The 25,088-nt window shown below is 38.3% G+C and overlaps 1 protein-coding gene across 2 annotated transcripts in view; it reads left to right on the top strand.

Moving 5' to 3' along the window:
- The window catches only part of LOC112617103 (band 4.1-like protein 5), a 175,577-nt gene that overhangs the window by 94,358 nt on the left and 56,131 nt on the right, over window positions 1–25,088 (top strand). For both annotated transcript variants that reach the window (XM_025373819.1, XM_025373818.1), the window contains exons 17-18: window positions 19,191–19,354; window positions 22,485–22,582. In XM_025373819.1, coding sequence (XP_025229604.1) covers window positions 19,191–19,354; window positions 22,485–22,582 — 262 coding nt within the window. The remainder of the gene's footprint in view (window positions 1–19,190; window positions 19,355–22,484; window positions 22,583–25,088) is intronic.

The raw sequence follows: 25,088 nt of genomic DNA, 5'->3' as shown, positions 1-25,088 counted from the left end.
TTTGTTTTGTTTTGTTTTTTGAGGTAGGGTCTTGCTCGCTCTTGCAGTCTGGAGTGCAGTGGTTTGATCATGGCTCACTGCAGCCTCAATCTCCTAGGCTCAAGTAATCTTCTCACTTCAGCCTCCCAAGTAGCTAGGACTATAGGCCCATGCTACCACACCTGGCTAATGTTTTTTTTTTTTTATTTTTTGTAAGATACAGTCTCCTATGTTGCTCAGCTAGTCTTGAACTCCTGAGCTCAAGTGATCCTCCCACCTCTGCTTCTCCAAGTGTTGGGATTATAGGCATGAGCCACTACGTCTGGCCTAAATGTAATAAGTCTTTATGCTACTACTGAAAAAAGAATGAATGTCAAAATAGACTAGTGTATTTGTGAAAATGTACCAACTGGGAATTTGCATAATATAATAAAAATCCAAAAAGATTTTTCCCTTTAAAGCTTCTACTAGAAAAGAATAAAAACATCTTGGATGTTACCCTTGAAAATATTTTTCATTTGCACTTAATTTTAAAAATTTATCATGAAATAAATACATATATTATATAGAGAAAAGTTTATAAAACATACAGTTCCAGTTTGAGTATCTTTCTTCAGGTTAAGAAATAGAAATTACCACTTCTTTAGAAGTTCTTCTGGTCTCTTAATCCAAATTCATGCCAACACTCTTAACTCCAAGTGAGTTCCCAGGGTTCACTGCCTTCCCCAATTCTTTATTCCTAGCTCCCTTCTTCCCTGCAAGAAACCTGGCTTCTATTTGGATAATATGTGCTAAACAGTTTCAGAATTGCTATACCCATGCCACTGTCAACAACAAATCTAAGTGACGTTAGTATTTCTTCATGGTTCTCCTTTTTAGACTGAGAGTATATAGTTGAAGTATTGCACTTAAAATTTACTTGGATTCGTTCCCTTTCCCCCTCAGTGTGATTATGGTATTTATTTGGTTGTAGATGAATTTTAATTTTTCTAGATATTGCCTGACTCTCCTTCACTGAGGATTCTACATTCGACTAACAGAGTAGGAGAGTGCTCATACCTCTCATAGCATCACCAACAAAGGATCAAGAAAGACTGGGATTTTTGCCAATCTGAAAAACAAGACATGGTATCTTAAGTGTTTTTTTTTCCTTAGAGCTTTATTGAGGTACACTTGATGCAATAAAGTGCATCTGTTTAAAGTGTTTTGAATTTGGACACACACCCATGAAACCAACACCATACTCAAGATTCATGATGAATATTTTCGATGTAGTTTTCATTGAAATCCCTCTCAGTAGTATATTTGTATGTTTAGGAGCCATTTGCGTTTTTTCCATAAATTGGTTGTTCTTATCTATAGTCCCCCTGCCCCCTCCCCATTTTTTTTTTTTTTTTTTTTTTTTTGAGACGGAGTCTTGCTCTGTCGCCCAGGCTGGAGTGCAGTGGCCGGATCTCAGCTCACTGCAAGCTCCGCCTCCCGGGTTCCCGCCATTCTCCTGCCTCAGCCTCCCGAGTAGCTGGGACTACAGGCGCCCACAACCGCGCCCGGCTAATTTTTTGTATTTTTAGTAGAGACGAGGTTTCACCGTGGTCTCTATCTCCTGACCTTGTGATCCGCCCGCCTCGGCCTCCCAAAGTGCTGGGATTACAGGCGTGAGCCACCGCGCCCGGCTACCTCCCCATTTTTAAACAAGGCTGTTGGCCTTTGTCTTCTCTATTTTTAAGAAGCGTTTTTATGGGTAATTGGGATATTAACTCTCTGTATTTAAGCTGCAAAAATATGTTTTCAGTTTTTCACTTTTTACTTTGCTGTTAGTACTTTTGCTATGCAAAAGTTCTAAAAGTTTTTATATAAGTAGATTGATCCATTTGTTTCTTTAATAGCTTCTGGAATTTAATAGAGTTTTCCTCACTGCTACATTTTAGAGGAATTCAGCTATCCTTGCCTCCAGCACTGTATGGGTTAATTTTCTTACATTTGAATCTCAGACCCATTTTGAATCTTTAAGATAGGAGTAATGAAATCTAATTTTGTTATTTTCCAGATGGCTTTCCAATTATGTCAACCCCACTTTTCAAGAAATTCATCGTGATGCTGAGGCAACTGTGTGTCCACATAGAAAAGAATAAAATTGTTCCCCCGTCTCAGACCTACGTTTGTTTATTTATTTATTCATTCATTCATTCATTCATTCTTTAACTTTTATTTTAAGTTCAGGGGTACATGTGCAGGATGTGCAGCTTTGTTTATATAAGTAAACGTGTGCCATGGTGTTTTGCTGCCCAGATCATCCCGTCACCTGGGTATTAAGCCCAGCATCCATTAGCTATTCTTCCTGATGCTTTCCCTCCCCGACACCCCCGACAGGCCCCAGTGTGTGTTGTTCCCCTTCCCTTGTGTACATGTGTTTGCATCATTCAACTCCCACTTATAAGTGAGAACGTTTGCTTTTCTGTTCCTACATTAGTTTAATGGCTTCCAGTTCTATCCATGTCCCTGCAAAGGACATGATCTCATTCCTTTTTATGACTGCATAGTATTCCATGGTGTAAATGTACAACATTTTCTTTATCCAGTCTGTCATTTATGGGCATTTAGGTTGATTCCATGTCTTAGGTGCATAGTGCTGCGATGGACATATGCATGCATGTATTTCTGCAATGGAAAGATACTCTTTTGGGTATATGCCCAGTAATGGGGTTGGTGGGTCAAATGGTATTTCTGCCTCTAGGTCTTTGAGGAATTGCCACACTGTCTTCCACAATGCCTGAACTAATTTACGTTCCCACCAATGGTGTAAAACATTCCTTTTTCTCCCCAACCTCACCAGCATCTGTTGTTTTTTGACTTTTTAATAATAGCCTCTCTCCCTGGTGTGAGATGGTATCTCATTGTGGTTTTGATTTGCATTTCTCTAATGATCAGTGATGTTGAGTTTTTTTTATGTTTGTTGGCCACATGTATGTCTTTTGAGAAGTGTCTGTTCATGTCCTTTGCCCACTTTTTAATTTTTTTTTTCTTATAAACTTGTTTAAGTTCCTTATAGTCTCTGGATATTGCCTTTGTCAGATGGATAGACTGCAGAAATCTTCTCCCATTCTGTAAGTTGTCTGCTCATTCTGCTGACTGTTGTTGTTGTTGTATAGAAGCTCTCTAATTAGATCCCATTTGTCAATTTTTGCTTTTGTTGCAGTTGCTTTTGGCATTTTCATCATGAAATCTTTGCCCATGCCTACGTCCTGAATGGTATTGCCTAGATTTTCTTCTAGGGTTTTTATAGTTTTGGGTTTTACATTTGAGTCTTTAATCCGTCTTGAGTTAATTTTTGTATATGGTATAAGGAAAGGTACAGTTTCAGTTTTCTGCTATAGCTAGCCAGTTATCCCAGCACCATTTATGAAATACGGAGTCTTTTTTTAATTTTTGAACACATGCCAAAGATTTATTTGGTTAATTAAGGCGAGAAGCAGCAAGATGGTGTAACCAATCCAAAGGAGAATTTGAAAACACACATAAATATAGGTGATCAGAAAAACCTGCAATGAATTTACAAAGAGATGAAAACAACTCAGCATCCACAATAGCATAATCAAATACATGTGTATTTGAGACAATTAGTTTGCATTTCTGTGGGCAAAATCACTTGCATGATTTTCAGCTCAACATAATTTACATAATAAATTATATTAAGCTCAAAGACAATAAAAAGCTGAGAAAACTCAGAAGAGTATGCTAGATGAGTACGCATTTTTTAATTTTAAAATCTTTCATAATTTTTCCTTTAGGATTCCATCTACAGTGACTATTTGACCAGTTTAGAGTATAAATAAATAAGCTCCACTGGGTTTATTATAACCTCTCATCTTGGATTTTTGAGGAAAAGAAAAACTTCAATTATCTGAGGTGAATATGATAAAAATATGTGGCAGGGTGCCAGGTCCAGTGGCTCACACCTGTAATCCCAGCACTTTGGGAGGCTGAGACGGGTGGATCACCTGAGGTCAGCAGTTCGAGACCAGCCTGGCCAACATGGTGAAACCCCATCTCTACTGAAAATATAAATAAAATTAGCCAGGTGTGGTGGCACGTGCCTGTAGTCCCAGCTACATAGGAGGCTGAGGCAGGAGAATCACTTAGGAGGTGGAGGTTGCAGTGAGCTGAGATCACGCCACTGCACTCCAGCCTGGGTGACAGAGCGACACTCCATCTCCAAAAAAAAGAAAGAGAGAGAGAGAGAGAAAGAAAGAAAATATGTGAGCAAGTAGAAGCAGTTACCAAAAGTTTTCTAAAATGGAACATACACCCTCGGATTGTTTAATTCTAATCACAATTGATGTGGACATAGACATGTAAACAGGTGCTTTAAAAAAAAAAACTCATTAATAAAACTAGTATAAAGAAAGAAAGAAGGTGACCATCTACGCTGTGACACCTGGAAACGCAAAAAATCCCAAAAAGGTCTTCGTATGGTATTGTTTGGGGTTAAAGATTAAAAAAATAAGGGGATCAAGGACTGTAAGTTTTGAAAAACTGCAAGTGGAGATGGGAAAGAAACTTCCAACTTTTTCTTCTTATTGCTCCTTCAATTAAAATTATTTTAGGCCAGGCGCAGTGGCTTACGCCTGCAATCCCAGCACCCTGGGAGGCCGAGACGGGCGGCTCACCTGAAGTCAGGAGCTCGAGACCAGCCCGGCCAACATGACAAAACCCCATCTCCACTAAAAATACAAAAAATTAGCCGGAAGTGGTGGCTGGCACCTGCAATCCCAGCCACTTGGGAGGATGAGGCAGGAGAATCGACCAAACCTGGGAGGCAGAGGCCACAGTGAGCCAAGATTGTGCCACTGCACTCCAGCCTGGACAATAAGAGCAAAACTCCATCGAAAATAAAACTCCGTCTAAAACATCTGTCCAATTGAAATGGTAAAGCCATTGAAAGGACTCTACTATGGTCTAAAAGTTTGTGCTGCACCCTTTCCCTCCAAAATTTATATGTATATATATATTTTTTATTATACTTTTAAGTTCTGGGGTACATGTGCACAACATGCAGGTTTGATACGTAGGTATACGTGTGCCATGTTGGTTTGCTGCACCCATCAACTCATCATTTACATTAGGTATTTCTCCTAATGCTGTCCCTCCCCCAGCCCCCCACCCCCGCAACGGGTCCCGGTGTGTGATGTTCCCTGCCTTGTGTCCAGGTGTCTTCATTGTTCAATTCCCATCTGTGAGTAAGAACATGCAATGTTTGGTTTTCTGCCCTTGTGATAGTTTGCTGAGAATGATAGTTTCCAGCTTCATCCATGTCCCTGCAAAGGACATGAACTCATCCTTTTTTATGGTGGCTTAGTATTCCATGGTGTATATGTGCCACCTTTTCTTAATCCAGTCTGTTGTTGATGGACATTTGGGTTAGTTCTAAGTCTTCGCTATTGTGAATAGGGCTGCAATATACGTGTGCATGTATCTTTATGGTAGCATGATTTATAATCCTTTGGGTATGTACCCAGTAATGGGATCTCTGGGTCAAATGGTGTTTCTAGTTCTAGATCCTTGAGGAATCGCCACACTGTCTTCCACAATGGTTGAGCTTATTTACACTCCCACCAACAGTGTAAAAGCGTTCCTATTTCTGCACATCCTCTCCAGCATCTGTTGTTTCCTGACTTTTTAATGATTGCTATTCTAACTGGCGTGAGATGGTATCTCATTGTGGTTTTGATTTGCATTTCTCTGATGACCAGTGATGATGAGCATTTTTTCACGTGTCTGTTGGCTGCATAAATGTCTTGTTTTGAGAAGTGTCTGTTCATATCCTTTGCCCACTTTTTGATGGGGTTGTTTGCTTTTTTCTTGTAAATTTGTTCTTTGTAGATTCTGGATATTAGCCTTTTGTCAGATGGGTAGATTGCAAAAATTTTCTCCCATTGTGTAGGTTGCCTGTTCACTCTGATGGTAGTGTCTTTTGCCATGCAGAAGCTCTTTTGTTTAATTAGGTCGCATTTGTCTGTTTTGGCTTTTGTTGCCATTGGTTTTGGTGTTTTAGTCATGAAGTCCTTTCCCATGCCTATGTCCTGAATGGTATTGCCTAGATTTTCTTCTAGAGTTTTTATGGTTTTAGGTCTAATATTTAAGTCTTTAATCCATCTTGAATTACATTTTGTATAAGGTGTAAGAAGGGATCCAGTTTCAGCTTTCTACATATGGCTAGCCAGTTTTCCCAGCACCATTTATTAAATAGGGAATCCTTTCCTCATTTCTTGTTTTTGTCAGGTTTGTCAAAGATCAGATGTGTTTATGCGTGGTGTTATTTCTGAGGCCTCTGTTCTGTTGCATTGGTCTATATATCTGTTTTGGAACCAGTACCATGCTGTTTTGGTTACTGTAGCCTTGTAGTATAGTTTGAAGTCAGGTAGCGTGATGCCTCCAGCTTTGTTCTTTTTGTTTAGGATTGTCTTGGCAATGTGGGCTCTTTTTTGGTTCCATATGAACTTTAAAGTAGTTTTTTTCCAATTCTGTGAAGAAAGTCATTGGTAGCTTGACAGGGATGGCATTGGGCAGTATGGCCATTTTCATGATATTGATTCTTCCTATCCATGAGCATGGAATGTTCTTCCATTTGTTTGTGTCCTCTTTTATTTCATTGAGCAGTGGTTTGTAGTTCTCCTTGAAGAGGTCCTTCACATCCCTTTTAAGTTGGATTCCCAGGTATTTTATTCTCTTTGTAGCAATTGTGAATGGGAGTTCACTCATTTGTCTCTCTGTCTGTTATTGGTGTATAGGAATGCTTGTGATATTTGCACATTGATTTTGTATCCTGAGACTTTGCTGAAGTCTGTTATTGGTGTACAGGAATGCTCGTGATATTTGCACATTGATTTTGTATCCTGAGACTTTGCTGAAGTTGCTTATCAGCTTAAGGAGATTTTGGGCTGAGACGATGGGGTTTTCTAAATATACAATCATGTCATCTGCAAACAGGAACAATTTGACTCCTCTTTTCCTAATTGAATACCTTTCTTTCTTTCTCTTGCCTGATTGCCCTGGCCAGAACTTCCAGCACTATGTTGAACAGGAGTGATGAGAGAGGGCATCCCTTTCTTGTGCTGGTTTTCAAAGGGAATGCTTCCAGTTTTTACCCATTTAGTATGATACTGGCTGTGGGTTTGTTATAAATAGCTCTTATTATTTTGAGATACGTTCTATCAATACCTAGTATATTGAGAGTTGTTAGCATGAAGAGCTGTTGAATTTTATCGAAGGCCTTTTCTGCATCAATTTCAGAGCCTGTTATTGGTCTATTCAGAGATTCAGCTTCTTCCTGCTATAGTCTTGGGAGGGTGTATGTGTCCAGGAATTTATCCGTTTCTTCTGGATTTTCTAGTTTATTTGTGTAGAGGTGTTTATAGTATTCTCTGATGGTAATTTGTATGTCTGTAGGATCGGTGGCAATATCCCCTTTATCTTTTTTTTTTTTTTTGAGACAGGGTCTTGCTCTATCGCCCAGGCAATGGCCTAATTTCAGCTCACTGCAAGCTCTGCCACCCGAGTTCACACCATTCTCCTGGCTCAGCCTCCCAAGTAGCTGGGACTATAGGCACCCACCAGCACGCCTGGCTAATTTTTTTATATTTTTATTAGAGACGGGGTTTCACTGTGTTAGCCAGGATAGTCTTGATCTCCTGACTTTGTGATCTGCCTGCCTTGGCCTCCCAAAGTGCTGGGATTACAGGCGTGAGGCCCTGTGCCTGGCCCCCTTTATCATTTTTTATTGCATCTGTTTGATTCTTCTCTCTTTTCTTCTTTATTAGTCTTGCTAGAGGCTGTCAATTTTGTTGATCTTTTCTAAAAAAAAGCTCCTGGATTCATTAATTTTTGAAGGGTTTTTTTGTGTGTCTATCTCTTTCAGTTCTCCTCTGATCTCAGTTATTTCTTGCCTTCTGCTAGCTTTTGAATGTGTTTGCTCTTGCTTCTCTAATTCTTTTAATTGTGATGTTAGGGTGTCGATTTTAGATCTTTCCTGCCTTCTCTTGTGGGCATTTAGTGTTATAAATTTCCCTCTACACACTGCTTTAAATGTGTCCCAGAGATTCTGGTATGTTATGTCTTTGTTCTCATTGGTTTCAAAGAACATCTTTATTTCTGCCTTCATTTTGTTATTTACCCAGTAGTCTTCAGGAGCAGGTTGTTCAGCTTCCATGTAGTTGTGCAGTTTTGAGTGAATTTCTTAATCCTGAGTTCTAATTTGATTGCACTGTGGTCTGAGAGACAGTTTGTTGTGATTTCTGTTCTTTCACATTTGCTGAGGTGTCCTTTACTTCCAATTAGGTGGTCAATTTTAGAATAAGTGTGATGTGGTGCTAAGAAGAATATATGTTCTGTTGATTTGGGGTGGAGAGTTCTCTCCTTTCTCCATTTCTTGTTTTTGTCAGGTTTGTCAAAGATCAGATGGTTATAGGTGTGCTCTCTTATTCTTGATTTCTCTGTTCTCTTCCATTGGTCTTATGTGTCTGTTCTAGTACCAGTGCCATGCTGTTTTGGTTCTTGTAACCTTTACTGTAGTATACTGTAGCCTGTATTGTGGTATAGTTTGAGGTCGAGTAGCATGATGCCTCCAGCTTTGTTCTTTTTGCTTAGTATTGTCTTGGCTATTTGCGCTCTTTTTTATTTCCATACAAATTTTAAAGTATTTTTTTTCTAATTCTGTGAAAAATGTCAGTGGTAGTTTAATGAGAATAGCATTGGATCTATAAATTACTTTGGGCAATATGGCCATTTTATTGATACTCATTCTTCCCATTCATGAGCATGGAATGTTATTCCATTTGTTTGTGTCCTCTGATTTCTTTGAGCAGTGGTTTGCAGTTGTCCTTGCAGAGGTCCTTCACATCCCTTATTAGCTGTATTACTAGGTGTTTTATTCTTTTTGTAGCAACTGTGAATAGGAGTTAAATTATGATTTGGCTCTGTGCTTACCTGTTGTTGTTGTTGTTGTTGTATAGTAATGTTAATGATTTTTGCACATTGATTTTATATCCCGAGACTTTGCTGAAGTTGCTTATCAGCTTAAGAAGCTTTGGGGCTGAGATGATGGGGTTTTTAGATACAGGATCATGTCATCTGCAAACAAAGATAATTTGACTTCCTGTCTCCCTGTTTGAATACCCTTTATTTCTTTCTCTTGCATGATTTCCCTGGCCAGAACTTCCAATACTATGTTGAGTAGGAGTGGTGAGAGAGGGCATCTTTATCTTGTGCTGGGTTTTAAAGGGAATGCTTCCAGCTTTTGCCCATTCAGTGTGATACTGGCTGTGAGTCTGTCATATATGGCTCTTATTATTTTGAGGTATGTTCCTTCAATACCTAGTTTATTGAGAGTTTTTAACATGAAGGGATGTTGAATTTTATTGAAGGCCCTTTCTGCATCTATTGAGATAATCATGTGGTTTTTGCCTCTAGTTTCGTTTATGTGATGAATCGCATTTATTGTTTTGTGTATTTTGAACCAGCCTTGCATCCTGAAGATGAAGGCAACTTGATCGTGGTGGATAAACTTTTTGATGTGCTCCTGGATTCAGTTTGTCAGTATTTTATTGAGTTTTTTTTTGACATCGGTGCTCATCAAGGATATTGGCCTAAAGTTTTTTGTTGTTGTTGTATCTCTGCCAGGTTCTGGTATCAAGATGATGCTTGCCTCATAGAATGAGTTAGGGAGGAATCCCTCCTTTTCAATATTTTGGAATAGTTTCAGTAGAAATGGTACCAGCTGTTCTTTGTACCTCTGGTAGAATTCTGCTGTGAATCTATCTGGTCCTGGGCTTTTGTTGCTGTTGTTGTTAGCAGGCTGTTTATTACTGCCTCAATTTCAGAACTTGTTATTGGTCTATTCAGGGATTCAGTTTCTTCCTGGTTCATTCTTTGGAGGGTGTATATGTCCAGGAATGTATCCATTTCTTCTAGATTTTCTACTTTACTTGCATAGAGGCGTTTATAGTATTCTCTGATGGTTGTTTACATTTCTGTGGAGTCAGTGGTGATATCTCCCTTATCATTTCTGTTTGTGTTTATTTGATTCTTCTCTCTTTTCTTCATTAGTCTAGCTAACAGTCTATCTATTTTGTTAATTTTTTCAAAAAACCACCTCTTAGACTCATTGATTTTTTTGAAGAATTTTTTTGTGTGTGTGTCTCTGTCTCCTTCAGTTCAGTTCTGATCTTGGTTATTTCTTGTCTTCTACTAGCTTTGGGGTTTGTTTGCTCTTGGTTTCTAGTTCTTTTAATTGTGATGTTAGGTTGTTAATGAAATCTGTCTAGCTTTTTGATGTGGGTATTTAGTGTTATAAATTTCTCTCTTAACACTACTTTAGCTGTGTTCCAGAGATTCTGGTACGTTGCCTCTTTGTTCTCATTAGTTTCAAAAAACTTCTTGATTTCTGCCTTAATTTTATTTACCCATGAGTCATTTAGGAGCAGATTGTTCCATTTCCATGTAGTTGTGTGGTTTTGAGTGAATTTCTTAATTTTGATTTGTAGTTTGATTGTGCTGTGGTCTGAGAGAGTTATGATTTCAGCTCTTTTGCATTTGCTGAAAAGTGTTTTACTTCTGATTATGTAATCAGTTTTAGAGTAGGTGCTATGTGACAATGAGAAAAGTGTATATTCTTTTGCTTTTGGGTGGTTAATTATGTATTCATCTATCAGGTCTGCTTGATTTAATCCAGAGCTGAGTTCAGATGCTGAATATCTTTGTTAATTTTCTCTCTCAGTGATCTGTCTAATATTATCATTGGGGTGTTAAACTCTCCTACTATTATTGTGTGGGAGTCTGAGTCTCTTTGTAAGTTTCTAAGAACTTGCTTTATGAATCTGGTTGTTCCTGTATTGGGTGCATATATATTTAGGATAGTTAGCTCTTTTTGATGAATTAAACCCTTTACTATTATGTAATGCTCTTCTTTGTCTTTTTTGATCTTTGTTGGTTTAAAGTCTTTTGTCAGAAAGTAGGATTGCAGCCCCTGTTTTTTTCCTATTTTCAATTTGCTTGGTAAATTTTGTTCCATCTTTTTATTATGAGCCTATGTGTATCTTTGCACGTGAAATGGGTCTCTTGAAGACAGCATACCAGTGGGTCTTGGCTCTTTATCCAGCTTGACATTCTGTGTCTTTTAATTGGGGTGTTTAGCCCGTTTACATTTAAGGTGAGTATTTTTATGTGTGAATTTGATCCTGTCATCAAAGGATCCTGTCATCAAAATAACTAGATGCTAGCTGGTTATTTTGCAGACTTGTTTGTGTAGTTGCCTCATAGTGTCATTGGCCTGTGTACTTCAGTGTGTTTTTGTAGCGACTGGTAGTTGTTTTTCCTTTCCATATTTAGTGCTTCCTTCAGAAGCTCTTGCAGGGCAGGCCTGCAAGAATTCCCTCAGCATTTGCTTGTCTGAAAAGGATCTTATTTCTTCTTCACTTAAGAAGCTTAGTTTGGTTGGGTATGAAATTCTGGATTGGAGATTCTTTTTTTAAGAATGTTGAATATTGGCCCCATCTTTTCTGGCTTTTAGGTTTTCTGTTGAGGGGTCTGCTGTTAGACTGATGGATTTCCCTTTGTGGATGACCTGGCCTTTCTCTCTGGCTACCCCTACCATTTTTTCTTTCATTTCAACCTTGGAGAATCGGATGATTATGTGTCTTGGGGTTGATCTTCTTGTGGAGCATCTTACTGGAGTTCTCTGCATTTCCCGAATTTGATTTTGGCCTGCCTTGCTAGGTTGGAGAAATTCTTCTGGATATATCCTGATTGTTTCCTAACTTGGTTCTGTTCTCCCTGTCTCTTTTCAGGTACCTCAATCAGTCACAAGTTTGGTCTCTTTACATAATCCCATATTTCTTGGAGGTTTTGTTCATTGCTTTTCCTTTTTTTCCCCTCTATTCTTATCTACCAGTCTTATTTCAGAAAGGTAGTCTTCAGGTTCTGAGATTCTTTCCTCTGCTTGGTCTGTTCTGCTGTTGATACTTGTGACTGCATTGTGAAGTTATCGTATTGTGTTTTTCAGCTCCATTAGGTCAGTTATGTTCCTCTCTAGACTGACTGTTCTGGCTATGAACTCCTATACCATTTTCTCATGATTCTTAGTTTTTTTGCATTGGATTAGAACATGCCCCTTTAGCTCACCAAAGTTCATTATTACTGACCTTCTGAAGTCTACTTCTGTCAATTCAGCCACCTCAGCCTTTGCCCTGTTCTGTGCCCTTGCAGGGGAGGTGATGTGGTCATTTGGAGGAGAAGAGGCACTCTGGCTTTTTGAGTTTTCAGCATTTTTGCATTTATTCTTTCTCATCTCTGTGGGTTTATCTACCTTCAGTCTTTGAGATTGCTGACCTTTGAATGGAATTTTTGTGGGGTCTTTTTGGTCGATGTTGTTGTTTTCTGTTTGTTTTTCTTTCAGCAGTCAGGCCACTCTTCCATAGGGCTGATACAGGGGGTCTGCTGCAGACTCTGGTTGCCCTGGTTTTTCTCATAGCTGGAAATATCACTAGTGAAGGCTATGAAATAGCAAAGATGGCAGTCTGCTCCTTCCTCTGGAAGCTCTATCCCAGGGGAGCACTGACCTGTTAATGGCCCAAATGTTCCTGTAGGAGGTATCTGAACGCCCCTGTTGGGAGGTCTCACCCAGTCAGGAGGAATGAGATCTGGGATCTGGGACATGCTTAAGGAAGCAGTCTGGCTGCTTTTCGGTACAGCAGGTGTGCTGCATTGCGGGGGACCCTTCCTCCTCTGCACCTTTTGGACTCCCAAAGCTGGCAGGCTGAAATGGCTGAGTTGACTGAACCACAGAGATGGCTCCTTCCAGGAGCTCCATCTTAGGGAGAGATCAGAGCTCTGTCTGTATAACCCTGGCTGGAGTGACTGAAGCCCCTCTAGGGAGGTCCTGCCCAGGGAGGAGGAATGGATCAGGGTCTTGCTTGCAGAAGCAATCTGGCCACAATGTAGCAAAGCAGCTGTGCTGCACTGGGGACCCTTCCTCATCTGGACCATTTGGACTCTCCAAAGCTGGCAGACTGGAACAGCTGAGTCAGTCAAACCACAGAGATGGTGGCTGCCCCTTCCCCTGGGATCTCCTTCCCAGGGAGATATTAGAGTTTGCCCATATAACCCTGGCTAGAGTGGCTGAAGCCACCCCACAGGGAGGCCCTGCCCAGTGAGGAGGAATGCATCGGGGTTCCACTTAAAGAAGCAGTGAGACCTAACTCTGATAGTGACAAAAGTTTTAGAGTAGTGTTCTTTCAGATAGGTCACTAAAAACATGTGACAAAAGAAAAATTGATAAGTTTAGAATTCATCAAATATTAAGACTGTTGTATTTCAGAGGATGCCATCAAGAAAATGAAGAGACAACCCATGGATTGGGAGGGAATTATTAGCAACTTTTCTTGTTCTGTACAGAGATTTGTCTTTTTTCTAAGCATTCCCTACTGTTTGATTAGATTTAGATTAATTCAGTCCTTCTAATTAATGGCCACTTGTTAATGTGTTTCACTGCCTTCGGAAGATTTTTAAAAATCTCTTCTGCTCTTTTTTGTCCTCGTACTGTCACACTAGAGTAGTTTTATGAGAAAGAAGTAAAACTTGTGTGTTCGTTATTCAATGTTTAATCCCTCATGAATGTCTCCTCTTTTGGTAATTATAATCATTATAATGATTATAATGGATAATCATTATCCCCTCTAATATTGCTTCTCTTTCATCATTTCTGTTTTTCCTTTTAGAATTTCTATTAAATGTATGTTGCAGCTTTCAATTCATGTCAATTTCTGTATTTCTTACCTTTCACGTTTACTATGCCTTTTTTGTTTGTTTTTGTTTTTTTGAAAGGAAATCTTGCTCTGTGGCCTGGGCAGGAGTGCAGTTTCATGATCCCGGCTCACTGCAGCCTCCACCTCACGGGTTCAAGCAGTTCTCCTGCCTTAGCCTGTCGAGTAGCTGGGATTACAGGCGTGCACCACCACACCCAGCTAATTTTTGTATTTTTAATGGAGATGGGGTTTCACCATGTTGGCCAGGCTAGTCTCAAACTCCTGACCTCAAGTGATCCACCTGCCTCAGCCTCCCAAAGTGCTGGGATTACAGGTGTGAGCCACCACACCCGGCCCATGTTTACTGTGTCTTTATCTCTGTTACCTTCTTAGTGATTTCCCTAATTTTTGTTAGTATCTTTTAATTCAGTTATGTTTGGTCTAGCTTGCTGTGTTTCTTTTTTTCAGTGTTTAATTTGATACCTCTCAGAATCTGCTGTTGTTTCATAGCCTCCTTTCCTGTTTTATTCTATCCCTCCTTTATATCTTTCAGCACATTTAATATACTTTAAATTCCTTTTTAGACTGTGTTATATCCTTTCTACTTCCTTAGCTGTAAATACTCCTGTTTCTTGGGTTTGTTGGTTGTCTTAGCATCAGATATATGTGCTTTGTAATTTTTTGTTTGTGAGTTCAAATTGTCTTATGTTAAGCAGATTTGTTTGTTTTCTTTCCTTCTTACCGTGCTCTTTCTGCCCTGTAAGTTAGTTTTGAAATTTCCTCACCCTTACTTTTTGAAATCCTCAGCTCTGAAAGTTTTATAGTAGGATCTTTCAGAGAAATTACCTTCAGTCCTTGAGCCCAAGATATGGTAGTCTGCTTGTTGGTTGCACAGATATTTCTAATTCTTCCCTTCATTGCAGACAAAGTTTTTTTTCTTTTATTTGAAACTTAAAAACTCTAAACTTGTAAATAGAACTTTTTCAGCCTCTGTTCCTGTCTAGAAAACCTAGTCCCCTGGTTTCAAGTAGTGCATCTGACTGTTCACTGCCTCCTCACATATGAGGTGTTTTGGGTTTCATTTTCCCCAGTGTTGAAATTTTGACCCTGGTTTCTGTTTTCACTCTCAGCCCTTCACGTGCCCCCTTGCTTGAGCCACACTTAATTACTAGGAGTTCATCACCTGCTTTTAGAAAGGGTTGAATATCCCTCTTGACTTGTCCCTTAATTACTGTATTGATCTGTATAAAGTAAACTTTCCCCATTTCTAGTTCATCATTTATAGATATAAGAACCATCTTACTTGTAATCATTGAAACATACTTTAAATTACAAAAAGTCCACTTCTAATTTAACAATTTCCCCTTTACCCATTCTCAAAATGTACAGAGGTGCAGTGGCGAATGGGGATGGGGAGTGTTTGTCTCTCTCTCTCTCTTTTTTTTTCTTTTTTTGTTCTTTTTTTTTCTTTTTGATACAGGGTCTCACTCCTGTTGCCCAGGCTAGAGTGTAGTAGCACAATCTCGGCTCACTGCAGCCTCCACCTCCCGAGCTCAGGTGATTCTCCCATCTCAGCCTCCTGAGTAGCTGGGACTACAGGCATGTGCCACCATGCCCAGCTAAGTTTTTGTTTTCAGTAGAGATGGCATTTTGCCTTGTTGCCTAGGCTGGTCTCAAACTCCTGGACTCAAGCAATCCTCCCACCTCGGCCTTCCAAAGTGCCTGGATTACAGGCATGAACCACTGTGCCTGGCCTGTTTGTTCTTTTAGTCTTTGCTTCTCCCCTTATTCTTGTGGTGCTCACATTGAGGGATGAAGAAGAAAGAAGAGGAAAGGGGGTGAAGACTTACTTGGTTGGTTCTTTGGTAATCCAGTGATGGCATATGTGCAAATGCTTGCTCTTCTGTGCTTCTCATTAGTGTGTTTTCTCAGAGGCCATCATAGAACCAATCACTTCCCCAACATAGGCAATATACTTCATATTTCACCTCTTCCGACACCCTTCTTCACTCCCCTCATTTCTGGCTCAGCTCCTGCCCACAAGTATCCTTTTACTATTTAGATCATCTGACCTTGGTCCCTTTGGAGTTTCATTGATTGGGCTTAAAGTTGGACTTAACACTTGGCCCAGGGGAAGTACATGCATTCTTTTATTTCTCTCAAATTTTTATTTTGGAAAACTTCAGACCTGCAAAAAAGTTGAATGAATGGTGGGTGAATAACCATATGCCCTTCCTGTAGATTCACCAACTTAATATTTTACCATATTTGCTCGCATTTGTTTCATTTTCTTGGCTGGCTAATGAGAATCCTAATGCAGGCATGACATTTCTTCATTCCTATGTACTTTTGCATGAATCTCCAAAAATCAAAGATACGTTTATGTTATACTCTGAAAATTTAACATTGGTATAATACTGTTACCTAATATACAGTACCTATTAAGATTTTCCCAAACGTTTCAATACCTTTTATAGCTGTTTTTCCTCCTGACCCAGCATATAATAAAGATTTCAGTTCATTTTTCATGTTTCTTTAATCATGAGCAGTTCCGCCAGCCTATCTTTTTTTTTTTTTTTTTTTTTTTACCTTTCACAACATTTGACTTTGTTTTAAAGGAGTCTACACCAGTTCTTTCGTAGAATGCCTCTCAACTTAGATTTGTGTGATTATTTTTTCATGACGAGATTGAGGTTAAACCTTTTTACTAATGTTTTGTTAAGGTGATATTCACCAGAGTTCTCTGTGAAAGTACTTTTTCCTGTATAATCTGTGGAGTGTCATTTTAAGACCGAATGGATTTCTTATTCCCTAACAGTCTTTTACCCTGTAGTTTTAGCATTCATCGATAATTTTTGCCTGTATCCATTATTAACTTGATATTTGTAATATGGTGATGTTCTAATTCTGTCATTTCTTCTATAGATAGAAGTCGGTTTTCTTTTGTAAAGAGCAACTTTCCTCTTTTCTTCCCAAAAGAAATAATTTGTTGTCAGCATAGACTCATGGATTTTTTCATTGTGTTATTATCTATTTCTGTAATTACTCATTTTGATATGCAACTTGTTCCAAACTCGTCCTCTAGGGAGTCTATACATTCTTGCCCTGCCAAACAGTGGAAACGCAGCTTGTCCAACTGCCGGCCTTTTCTCTCCGTTGGTAAAGTTGGCTCCAGTCAACTTACTGAGTTTGGACCTCTCATTGCTAAGGGAGGCACTTAACTCATGGGAAATATATTTACATATGCTCCCAAATGTGCAGATTCATATGTTGAATTTTCCTAAGAACACTCCTTCTGCCACACACACCTGACATACGCCTGATAGTTTCTGCTGCTCAGTAATCTCCCACCACAGAGTAAGATGCCTTTCTCCGCTTTCACAAGTTCTTTTAGAGCTTCCATTTACCTGATGTGATTTTACAATGCCCCATTCTCCTGGGGAAGGAAGGAGAAAAGTCACAGTTCTTTTTAGTCCTTTGAGTTCCCTCACAGAATGTCTTTTTGGGATTTTTTTGTCTTGTCTTTGGCCTGATATGCTCTCAGGCTCTCTTAGTCGTGTGCAGATCTTTAGAATATGAGATGTATTGGTTTGCTGGGACTGCTGTTACAAGATACCACAAACTGAACTTTGCCTCAGTAAGATGCTAGAAGTCCAAGAGCAAGGCGTTGCTGGGGTTGCTTCCTTTGAGGACTCTGAGAAAGACTCTATTCTGTGCCTCTGTCCTCGCTTCTGGTGGCTTGCTGGCTGTCTTTGATGTTTCTTGGTTTGTAGATGCATCACCCTGATCTCTGCCTTCGTCTTCACATGGCATTCTCCCTGTGTGTATCTGTGTCCAAATTTCCCCATTTTATAAGGATATCAGTCATAGCTGATTAGCTGCCTACCCTACTGTAGTATCATCTCATGCTAACTTAACTATAACTTAATATAGTAAGTAATATATATGCTGTATTAACTTATACTAATATATATACAGAGAGTTCCTCGTATGCTTTGGATAACTAGCCCCTTATCAGATACATGATTTGCAAAAATTTCCTCCCAATTTGTGGCGTTTCACTTTCATAATGGTTCTTTGACACTGAAACATTTTTAGTTGTGATGAAGTTCATCTTAAGTTTTTCTTTTATGGATACTTTTAGTGTCATATCTAAGAATACTCCACCCAAAGTCACAAAGATTTTTTTCTTCTATATTTTGTTCTAAAGTTTTATAGTTTTTGTTCTTAACACTTAGGTCGCTTATCCATTTTGATTTAATTTTTGTGTACAGTGTGAGGTAGGGCCTAAATTAATATGTTTGCATATGGATATCTGGTTGTCCTAGTACCATTTGTTTAAAAGTCTGTCTTTTCCCCTGATTTATGTTGTCAAAAAGCCTTATATTGTCACAAGTTCCTTATATTCCATAATATAGACTCTCAATTTTGTTGATTTACATGCCTGTCTTTGTGCCAGTATCAGCCTGTCTTGATTACTGTGGCTTTCTAGTAAGTTTTCAAATTCAATAGTGTACATTCATTTTTGAAATTGTTTTGGCTATTCTAGCTGCTTTGGCTTTCATAAATCTTAGAATTGGCTGGTCAATTCTACAAAAAAAAGTCCTGCTGGGATTTTGATAGTGAATACATTGGGGAGAAGCCATCTTGAATATTAAGTGTTCCAATCTGTGAACATTAAAAGTCTTTATTTAGATCTCCTTTATAAATGATTTTCAGTGTACAAGTCATACATATCCTTTATTAAATTTATTCCTAAGTTTCTATCCCTTTTGATGTTACTGTGAATGAAATTGTCTTCATAACTTCTGTTTCCTGTTACTCATTGTTCATGTGTAGATATACAATTGAGTTTTCTTATATTGATCTTGTATTCTGCAACTTTGTGGAACTTATTTATTTAGGTTATTTATTTAACCTTACTTATTTAGGTTATTTTTCTCCCTTAGGTTTTCAGGTAGGAGGGCAAACCAGTCCCTATCACTCCATTTTGGCTGGGAGAAGACGTCTACTAAAAGGGTTGTGAGAGATGAATAAAACCAATTGAGATAAAAACTTTTCCATGAATCTTTTTTCAACAAAGACCTTGTTAGTATAGTCCCTCAGTATCCATGGAGGATAGATTCCAGGACCTCCCTGTGATACCAAAATCCACAGATGCCCAAGTGCCTTATATGAAATGGTGTCGTGTTTGCATGTAACCTACATGCATCTTCCCATAGACTTTAAATCATCTCTAGATTACATAGAAAACCTAATGCGATATAAATGCTATGTAAATAAACTGTATTGTTTGATTCATGGTTGCTTGAATTCACAGATGTGGTGGAAGTTGCAGATACAGGGGGTGAGCAGTGTTTTAATTTTTTCATGTTAAATGTCTTGGTCTAAGTAAATTTTCTATTTCCATTGCAGCATTCCTCTGAATATTGATTTGCTGAATAGCCCAGACTTATTGGAAACAACAATTGGTGATGTAATTGGGGCATCCGACACTATGGAAACATCCCAAGCACCGAATGACATTAATGTAGCCACCAGGCTTCCTGGATTAGGGGAACCTGAAATTGAATATGAGAGTAAGTAAATGTTCCATAATACATCAGTCATACCTTTTCGTCTTCCTTTGATATAAGATATTTAAATTAGCTTCTCTAATAATATTTTTTATACTAGTTCAACTTTTAAATTTAATTCAGGAGAGTTATGCCCTCTTGCCTTTTTGACTAAAGGGAACACTGAAATATTTAAGATAACATAATTGAGGTCATCAAACGTGTGTGTCATTTATAAGACATTAAACATTTAAGAGTCTTCATTTGCTTTTTTCTAGAGTGGAAACATTTTCTAGGGCATAGGATTGAATGAATGTTTGAACATCCCATTAGCTCTTAGAAAGTATTTTGTTATTAATGAGGTTTATTATTGCCTAGGCCCACAAAAAGAAATAACACAGAAAGAATGGTGCTTTAAAACTCACACACACACACATACACACACACACATTTTTGAAGGTTAAAAGGAGACAGTAAATCTCTCATTGAAAATGTCTGTATATTTGTGAGTTTAGTTTTATATGAAAGCATAACTTGTTTATAAACAGCAGTTTCCTGTTGAATCTCACTGTAATGCATGTTCATTTTAAAGCAGCTTGTATTTATTTGACTCTTGACAATTTGATTTCTATTGGAGGCTAAAATTAGCCACTACAGCGTTAAACAACTCAGAAAATTGCCCTACGTATGCTGTTGTCTCTGAGACTGTAGAATACAGCAATAGCATTTAGTAATTTAGAAATAAATGTTAGTGAAAAGTCACACAGTGCTTCTGGTTAATAGAACATGTTAAAGTATTACTAATAAGTGGTGCTAAAAATTTGTTTATTTCCTAAGAAATCACTACAAATACTCTGGTACATCATGGTTTTTTATTGACATCTAACATGTTTAAATTTTGCTTGTTAGTCTCAGGTCAGAGAAATAATAATTTAACTTATTACATTGGTAATTTCAAAGTAATTTGATTTTTTAAGGTAGTAGTCTGTTATTAGATTAAGAAAATATCCCCCATTACTATTTCTCACGTACTTTCTCTGTAGTAATTTATTTTGAATAGTCCAGTTTGACAGCCTTTCCCTGGACTCCACTTCTTGTTAGCAACGCTTGCTCTTATTCTCACTTATATGTGGGAGCTACACAGGGACATAAAGATGGGAACAGTAGACACTGGGGATTCCTAAAGGAGGGATGGAGTGGGAAAGGGCTGAAAAACTTCCTATTGGGTGCTGTGTTCACTATCTAGGAGATGAGATCAGTAGAAGCCCAAACCATGGCACCACGTAATATACCCTTGTAACAAACCTGTACATGTACTCCCTGAATCAAAAATTAAAATTAGGCTGGATGTGGTGGTCCGTGCCTGCAGTCCCAGCTACTCGGGAGGCTGAGGCATGAGAATCGCTTGAACCTGGGAGGCAGAGGTTGCAGTGAGCTGAGATTATGCCGCTGAGCTCCAGCCTGGACCACAGAGCAAGACTCTGTCTCAAAAGAAAAAAGAAAAAAGAAAAGAAAAACTTAAGTTAAATTAAAATTAAAAAAAGAAATTTGCTTTTTGTTTCTAGAAAAAATTGAGACATAGCATAGCAAAGCCAGCAGGATTTAGATTCAGCCAGAACCATGACTATCTTAATGCAGAGTATTTCCAGGGTTAAAAATAAAAATAGTCTCCTTTAAAGAGATGGCAGTATTGATTTTATTTACATTCCATTTGATATCCATTACACGAATTCACAAAGTTTAATTTTTCCAGTGCTGTAATAGTGTTGTATTAGTATCACTTATTGAGTACATACTTTTTGCAAAATATGTTAGCTTAGAATTTACATGGTAAAATGAACTAGGGATGCTTAGAAAAGATCAAATGAAATATAACTCTCATTGATGAAACAAACTCATATTGATGAATTTAAGTTCATCAGTCTTGATATCCAATTGTGTATTTTATTTTGGTTGTAATGTCAAAATCCTAATTCACATAGGTAAATAGTTACAAATTGTAACTACAGTAGCTTGTGCTGCATGGCAGGATGTTCCTCGGACAAAAAAAATGTAGCAGAAAAAGGTTTATTTTAACAACAAAAAGAGTATTCAGGATGGAGTAATTTGAAGCATAAGAAAACCAGGAGATGGCAATTAAGTAAATAGATAGGGAAGAACCAGTGTTGAATTACTGGTTCTCAGCCTTGGTTGTACTTAAAATCACCTGGAGAGTTTTAAAAACTACCAGTTCCAGAATCCTACCTCAAAAGGTTTTGTTATGATTATTCTTGGGTGAGTCCTGGGAATGAGTGTTTCTTGAAAGCTCTCCAGCTGATTCTTAATGTGTAGCCAGGGCCTCCACTCAGTTAACTGGTGGCCACTTTTAGAAGATCCCTTTGACCCAGAGGATATGATTTCAAAGTTTTCTCCTCTTTTCTTCTGATTATATAGAAATTATTAGGCATTCAACATTTTTTGTCAAGTGACAGTGTAAAATTTTATGCTCACATCAAATTAATCTGCAAAATAAGATTATTTCAGGTTAATTTTAAGTCTTCATTTAAAGATGAATTGTGTTTAATGTATTATCTTTTCAGTGGTTAGAGGACTTTGTAATGTATTTTGCCACTAGGAAGAACATTATGAAGACAAAATGCTTGTCTTGCGTCACACCTGATGGTACCAACATATAATATGTTGATTTAGTGAATGAATAAATATATATTCTTCACAGTTTGTTCCATGTAAATTTAGTTTTAGGCAGTCAGGGCCAATGAACAAAGATGGCGAAGTGTTGAGGTTAGACACGAGCCTGGGTTGTGGTTATGAACGAAAAGGATCATGTCACAAGTGTTGTGTGCCTTTTGAGTCTCTTGGCTAGGTAAACCTTCTTAACCACACATGCTATGGAGATTTCACATCTACTTGCTTTTTAGGAATGCTGCAGATTTAGGGTGGTGTTTCTACTTAGGATTAACTCTTATTCAGATTAATGGACAGGTAGCTGGTTATGGAAAGAAAATATATTTATTTTGTGTTTATCTGGATTATTACTTTTAATTGATAATTGATGTTGAGAAACCGAAACAAAACAAAACCATACCCTCACACAGCTAGCTGTGACAGCCTGGCAGACTGAGGGATTATTTTGCCTTTTTTTTTTTTTTTCCAGCATTAAAAGACGCCTCAGAGAAGCTCAAACAGCTTGAGATGGAGAACAGTCCTTTGCTGTCCCCTCGATCCAACATCGATGTTAACATAAACAGCCAGGTATTCAAATTTCCCCTGCGTATACCTGTTACACATCTCCAGAGCTCCCACAAATCTTTTCTTTCCAAAGACAGTACTTTTTTTCTTTAACTGGGAAATCTGTGCTGATTTCTTATAAACCTGTTTTCTCATTTTAAAGGATGAAATCTGTAGATGTTCAGGAGGGAAGGGGGAAACTTGCACAGCAAGATGAATTGTAAGGTGATTGCATGATTTTAAAAAAAAAACCACAGTCAAGATGACTGTTAAACCTTTTATTTTGATGCACCCAGTCTAGTTGAAGGACTTGCTGAAGCCTTTGGAAATTACAGAAGGATTTGTTTTAAAGAGGGCTCCTCTGTGGTATAGACAAGAAAGAGAATAGAATTTCCGATGCTTTAACTTCATCTATCATTCCTTTCTCTCCCCTGTCCCCTTTAAATATTTTTTGTTGTGGGGTGGGGAATACATACCAATTACACCAATCAAGCTTCAATTTATAGTTTGACTATGATTTTCTTATTTCTACATTAAATAACTTATAGGAAGAGCTAAAATAAATAGAATGAGATGGAAATTTTATAATTAATCATATCAGCTACCAGATGGCCCCACTAAATGGAAGAGTTGATTTTAGGTAATGATCTAGAAATGCCCTTTTTTTTTCTCTACATATAGACAACTGATAACATGGCCAAGATGAATTTTGTTTTTGTTTTAAAGAGGAAAGGAGAATGGCTAACTCACAGTGTTCTTCCATCCTTGGATAACTAACTGGAATTTCTTATTATTATTATACTTTAAGTTCTATGGTACATGTGCACAATGTGCAGGTTTGTTACATATGTATACATGTGCCATATTGGTGTGCTGCACCCATCAACTTGTCATTTAGATCAGGTATAACTCCAATGCCACCCCTCCCCCCTCCCCACAATAGGCCCCGGTGTGTGATGTTCCCCTTCCCGTGTCCAAGTGATCTCATTGTTCAATTCCCACCTATGAGTGAGAACATGCAGTGTTTGGCTTTCTGTTCTTGCGATAGTTTGCTGAGAATGATGGTTTCCAGCTGCATCCATGTCCCTACAAAAGACACGAACTCATCCTTCTTTATGGCTGCATGGTATTCCATGGTGTATATGTGCCACATTTTCTTAATCCAGTCTGTCACTGTGGGACATTTGGGTTGATTCCAAGTCTTTGCTATTGTGAATAGTGCCGCAGTAAACATAGGTGTGCATGTGTCTTTATAGCAGCATGATTTATAATCCTTTGGGTATACACCCAGTAATGGGATGGCTGGGTCATATGGTACATCTAGTTCTAGATCCTTGAGGAATTGCCATACTGTTTTCCACAATGGTTGAACTAGTTTACAATCCCACCAACAGTGTAAAAGTGTTCCTATTTCTCCACATCCTCTCCAGCACCTGTTGTTTCCTGACTTTTTAATGATTGCCATTCTAACTGGTGTGAGATGGTATCTTATTGTGGTTTTGATTTGCATTTCTCTGATGGCCAGTGATGATGAGCATTTTTTCATGTGTCTGTTGGCTGTATGAATGTCTTCTTTTGAGAAATATCTGTTCATATCCTTTGCCCACTTTTTGATGGGGTTGTTTTTTTCTTGTAAATTTGTTTGAGTTGTTTGTAGGTTCTGGATATTAGCCCTTTGTCAGATGAGTAGATTGCAAAAATGTTCTCCCATTCTGTAGGTTGCGTGTTCACTCTGATAGTAGTTTCTTTTGCTGTGCAGAAGCTCTTTAGTTTAATTAGATCCCATTTGTCAATTTTGGCTTTTGTTGCCATTGCTTTTGGTGTTTTAAACATGAAGTCCTTGCCCATGCCTATGTCCTGAATGGTATTACCTAGGTTTTCTTCTAGGGTTTTTATGGTATTAGGTCTAACATTTAAGTCTCTAATCCATCTTGAATTAATTTTCGTATAAGGAGTAAGGAAAGGATCCAGTTTCAGCTTTCTACTTATGACTAGCCAGTTTTCCCAGCACCATTTATTAAATAGGGAATCCTTTCCCCATTTCTTGTTTTTATCAGGGTTGTCAAAGATCAGATGGCTGTAGATGTGTGGTATTATTTCTGAGGGCTCTGTTCTGTTCCATTGGTCTATATCTCTGTTTTGGTACCAGTACCATGCTGTTTTGGTTACTGTAGCCTTGTAGTATAGTTTGAAGTCAGATAGTGTGATGCCTCCAGCTTTGTTCTGTTGACTTAGGATTGTCTTAGCAATGCAGGCTCTTTTTTGGTTCCATATGAACTTTAAAGCAGTTTTTTCCAATTCTGTGAAGAAAGTCATTGGTACCTTGATGGGGATGGCATTGAATCTAAATTACCTTGGGCAGTATGGCCATTTTCACAATATTAATTCTTCCTATCCATGAGCATGAAATGTTCTTCCATTTGTTTGTATCCCCTTTTATTTCACTGAGCAGTGGTTTGTATTTCTCCTTGAAGAGGTCCTTTACATCCCTTGTAAGTTGGATTCCTAGGTATTTTATTCTCTTTGAAGC

The sequence above is a fragment of the Theropithecus gelada genome, unplaced genomic scaffold, assembly GCF_003255815.1.
Source record: "Theropithecus gelada isolate Dixy unplaced genomic scaffold, Tgel_1.0 HiC_scaffold_15883, whole genome shotgun sequence".
NCBI lineage: Eukaryota > Metazoa > Chordata > Mammalia > Primates > Cercopithecidae > Theropithecus > Theropithecus gelada.
This window is presented reverse-complemented; position numbering and strand designations above follow the sequence as displayed.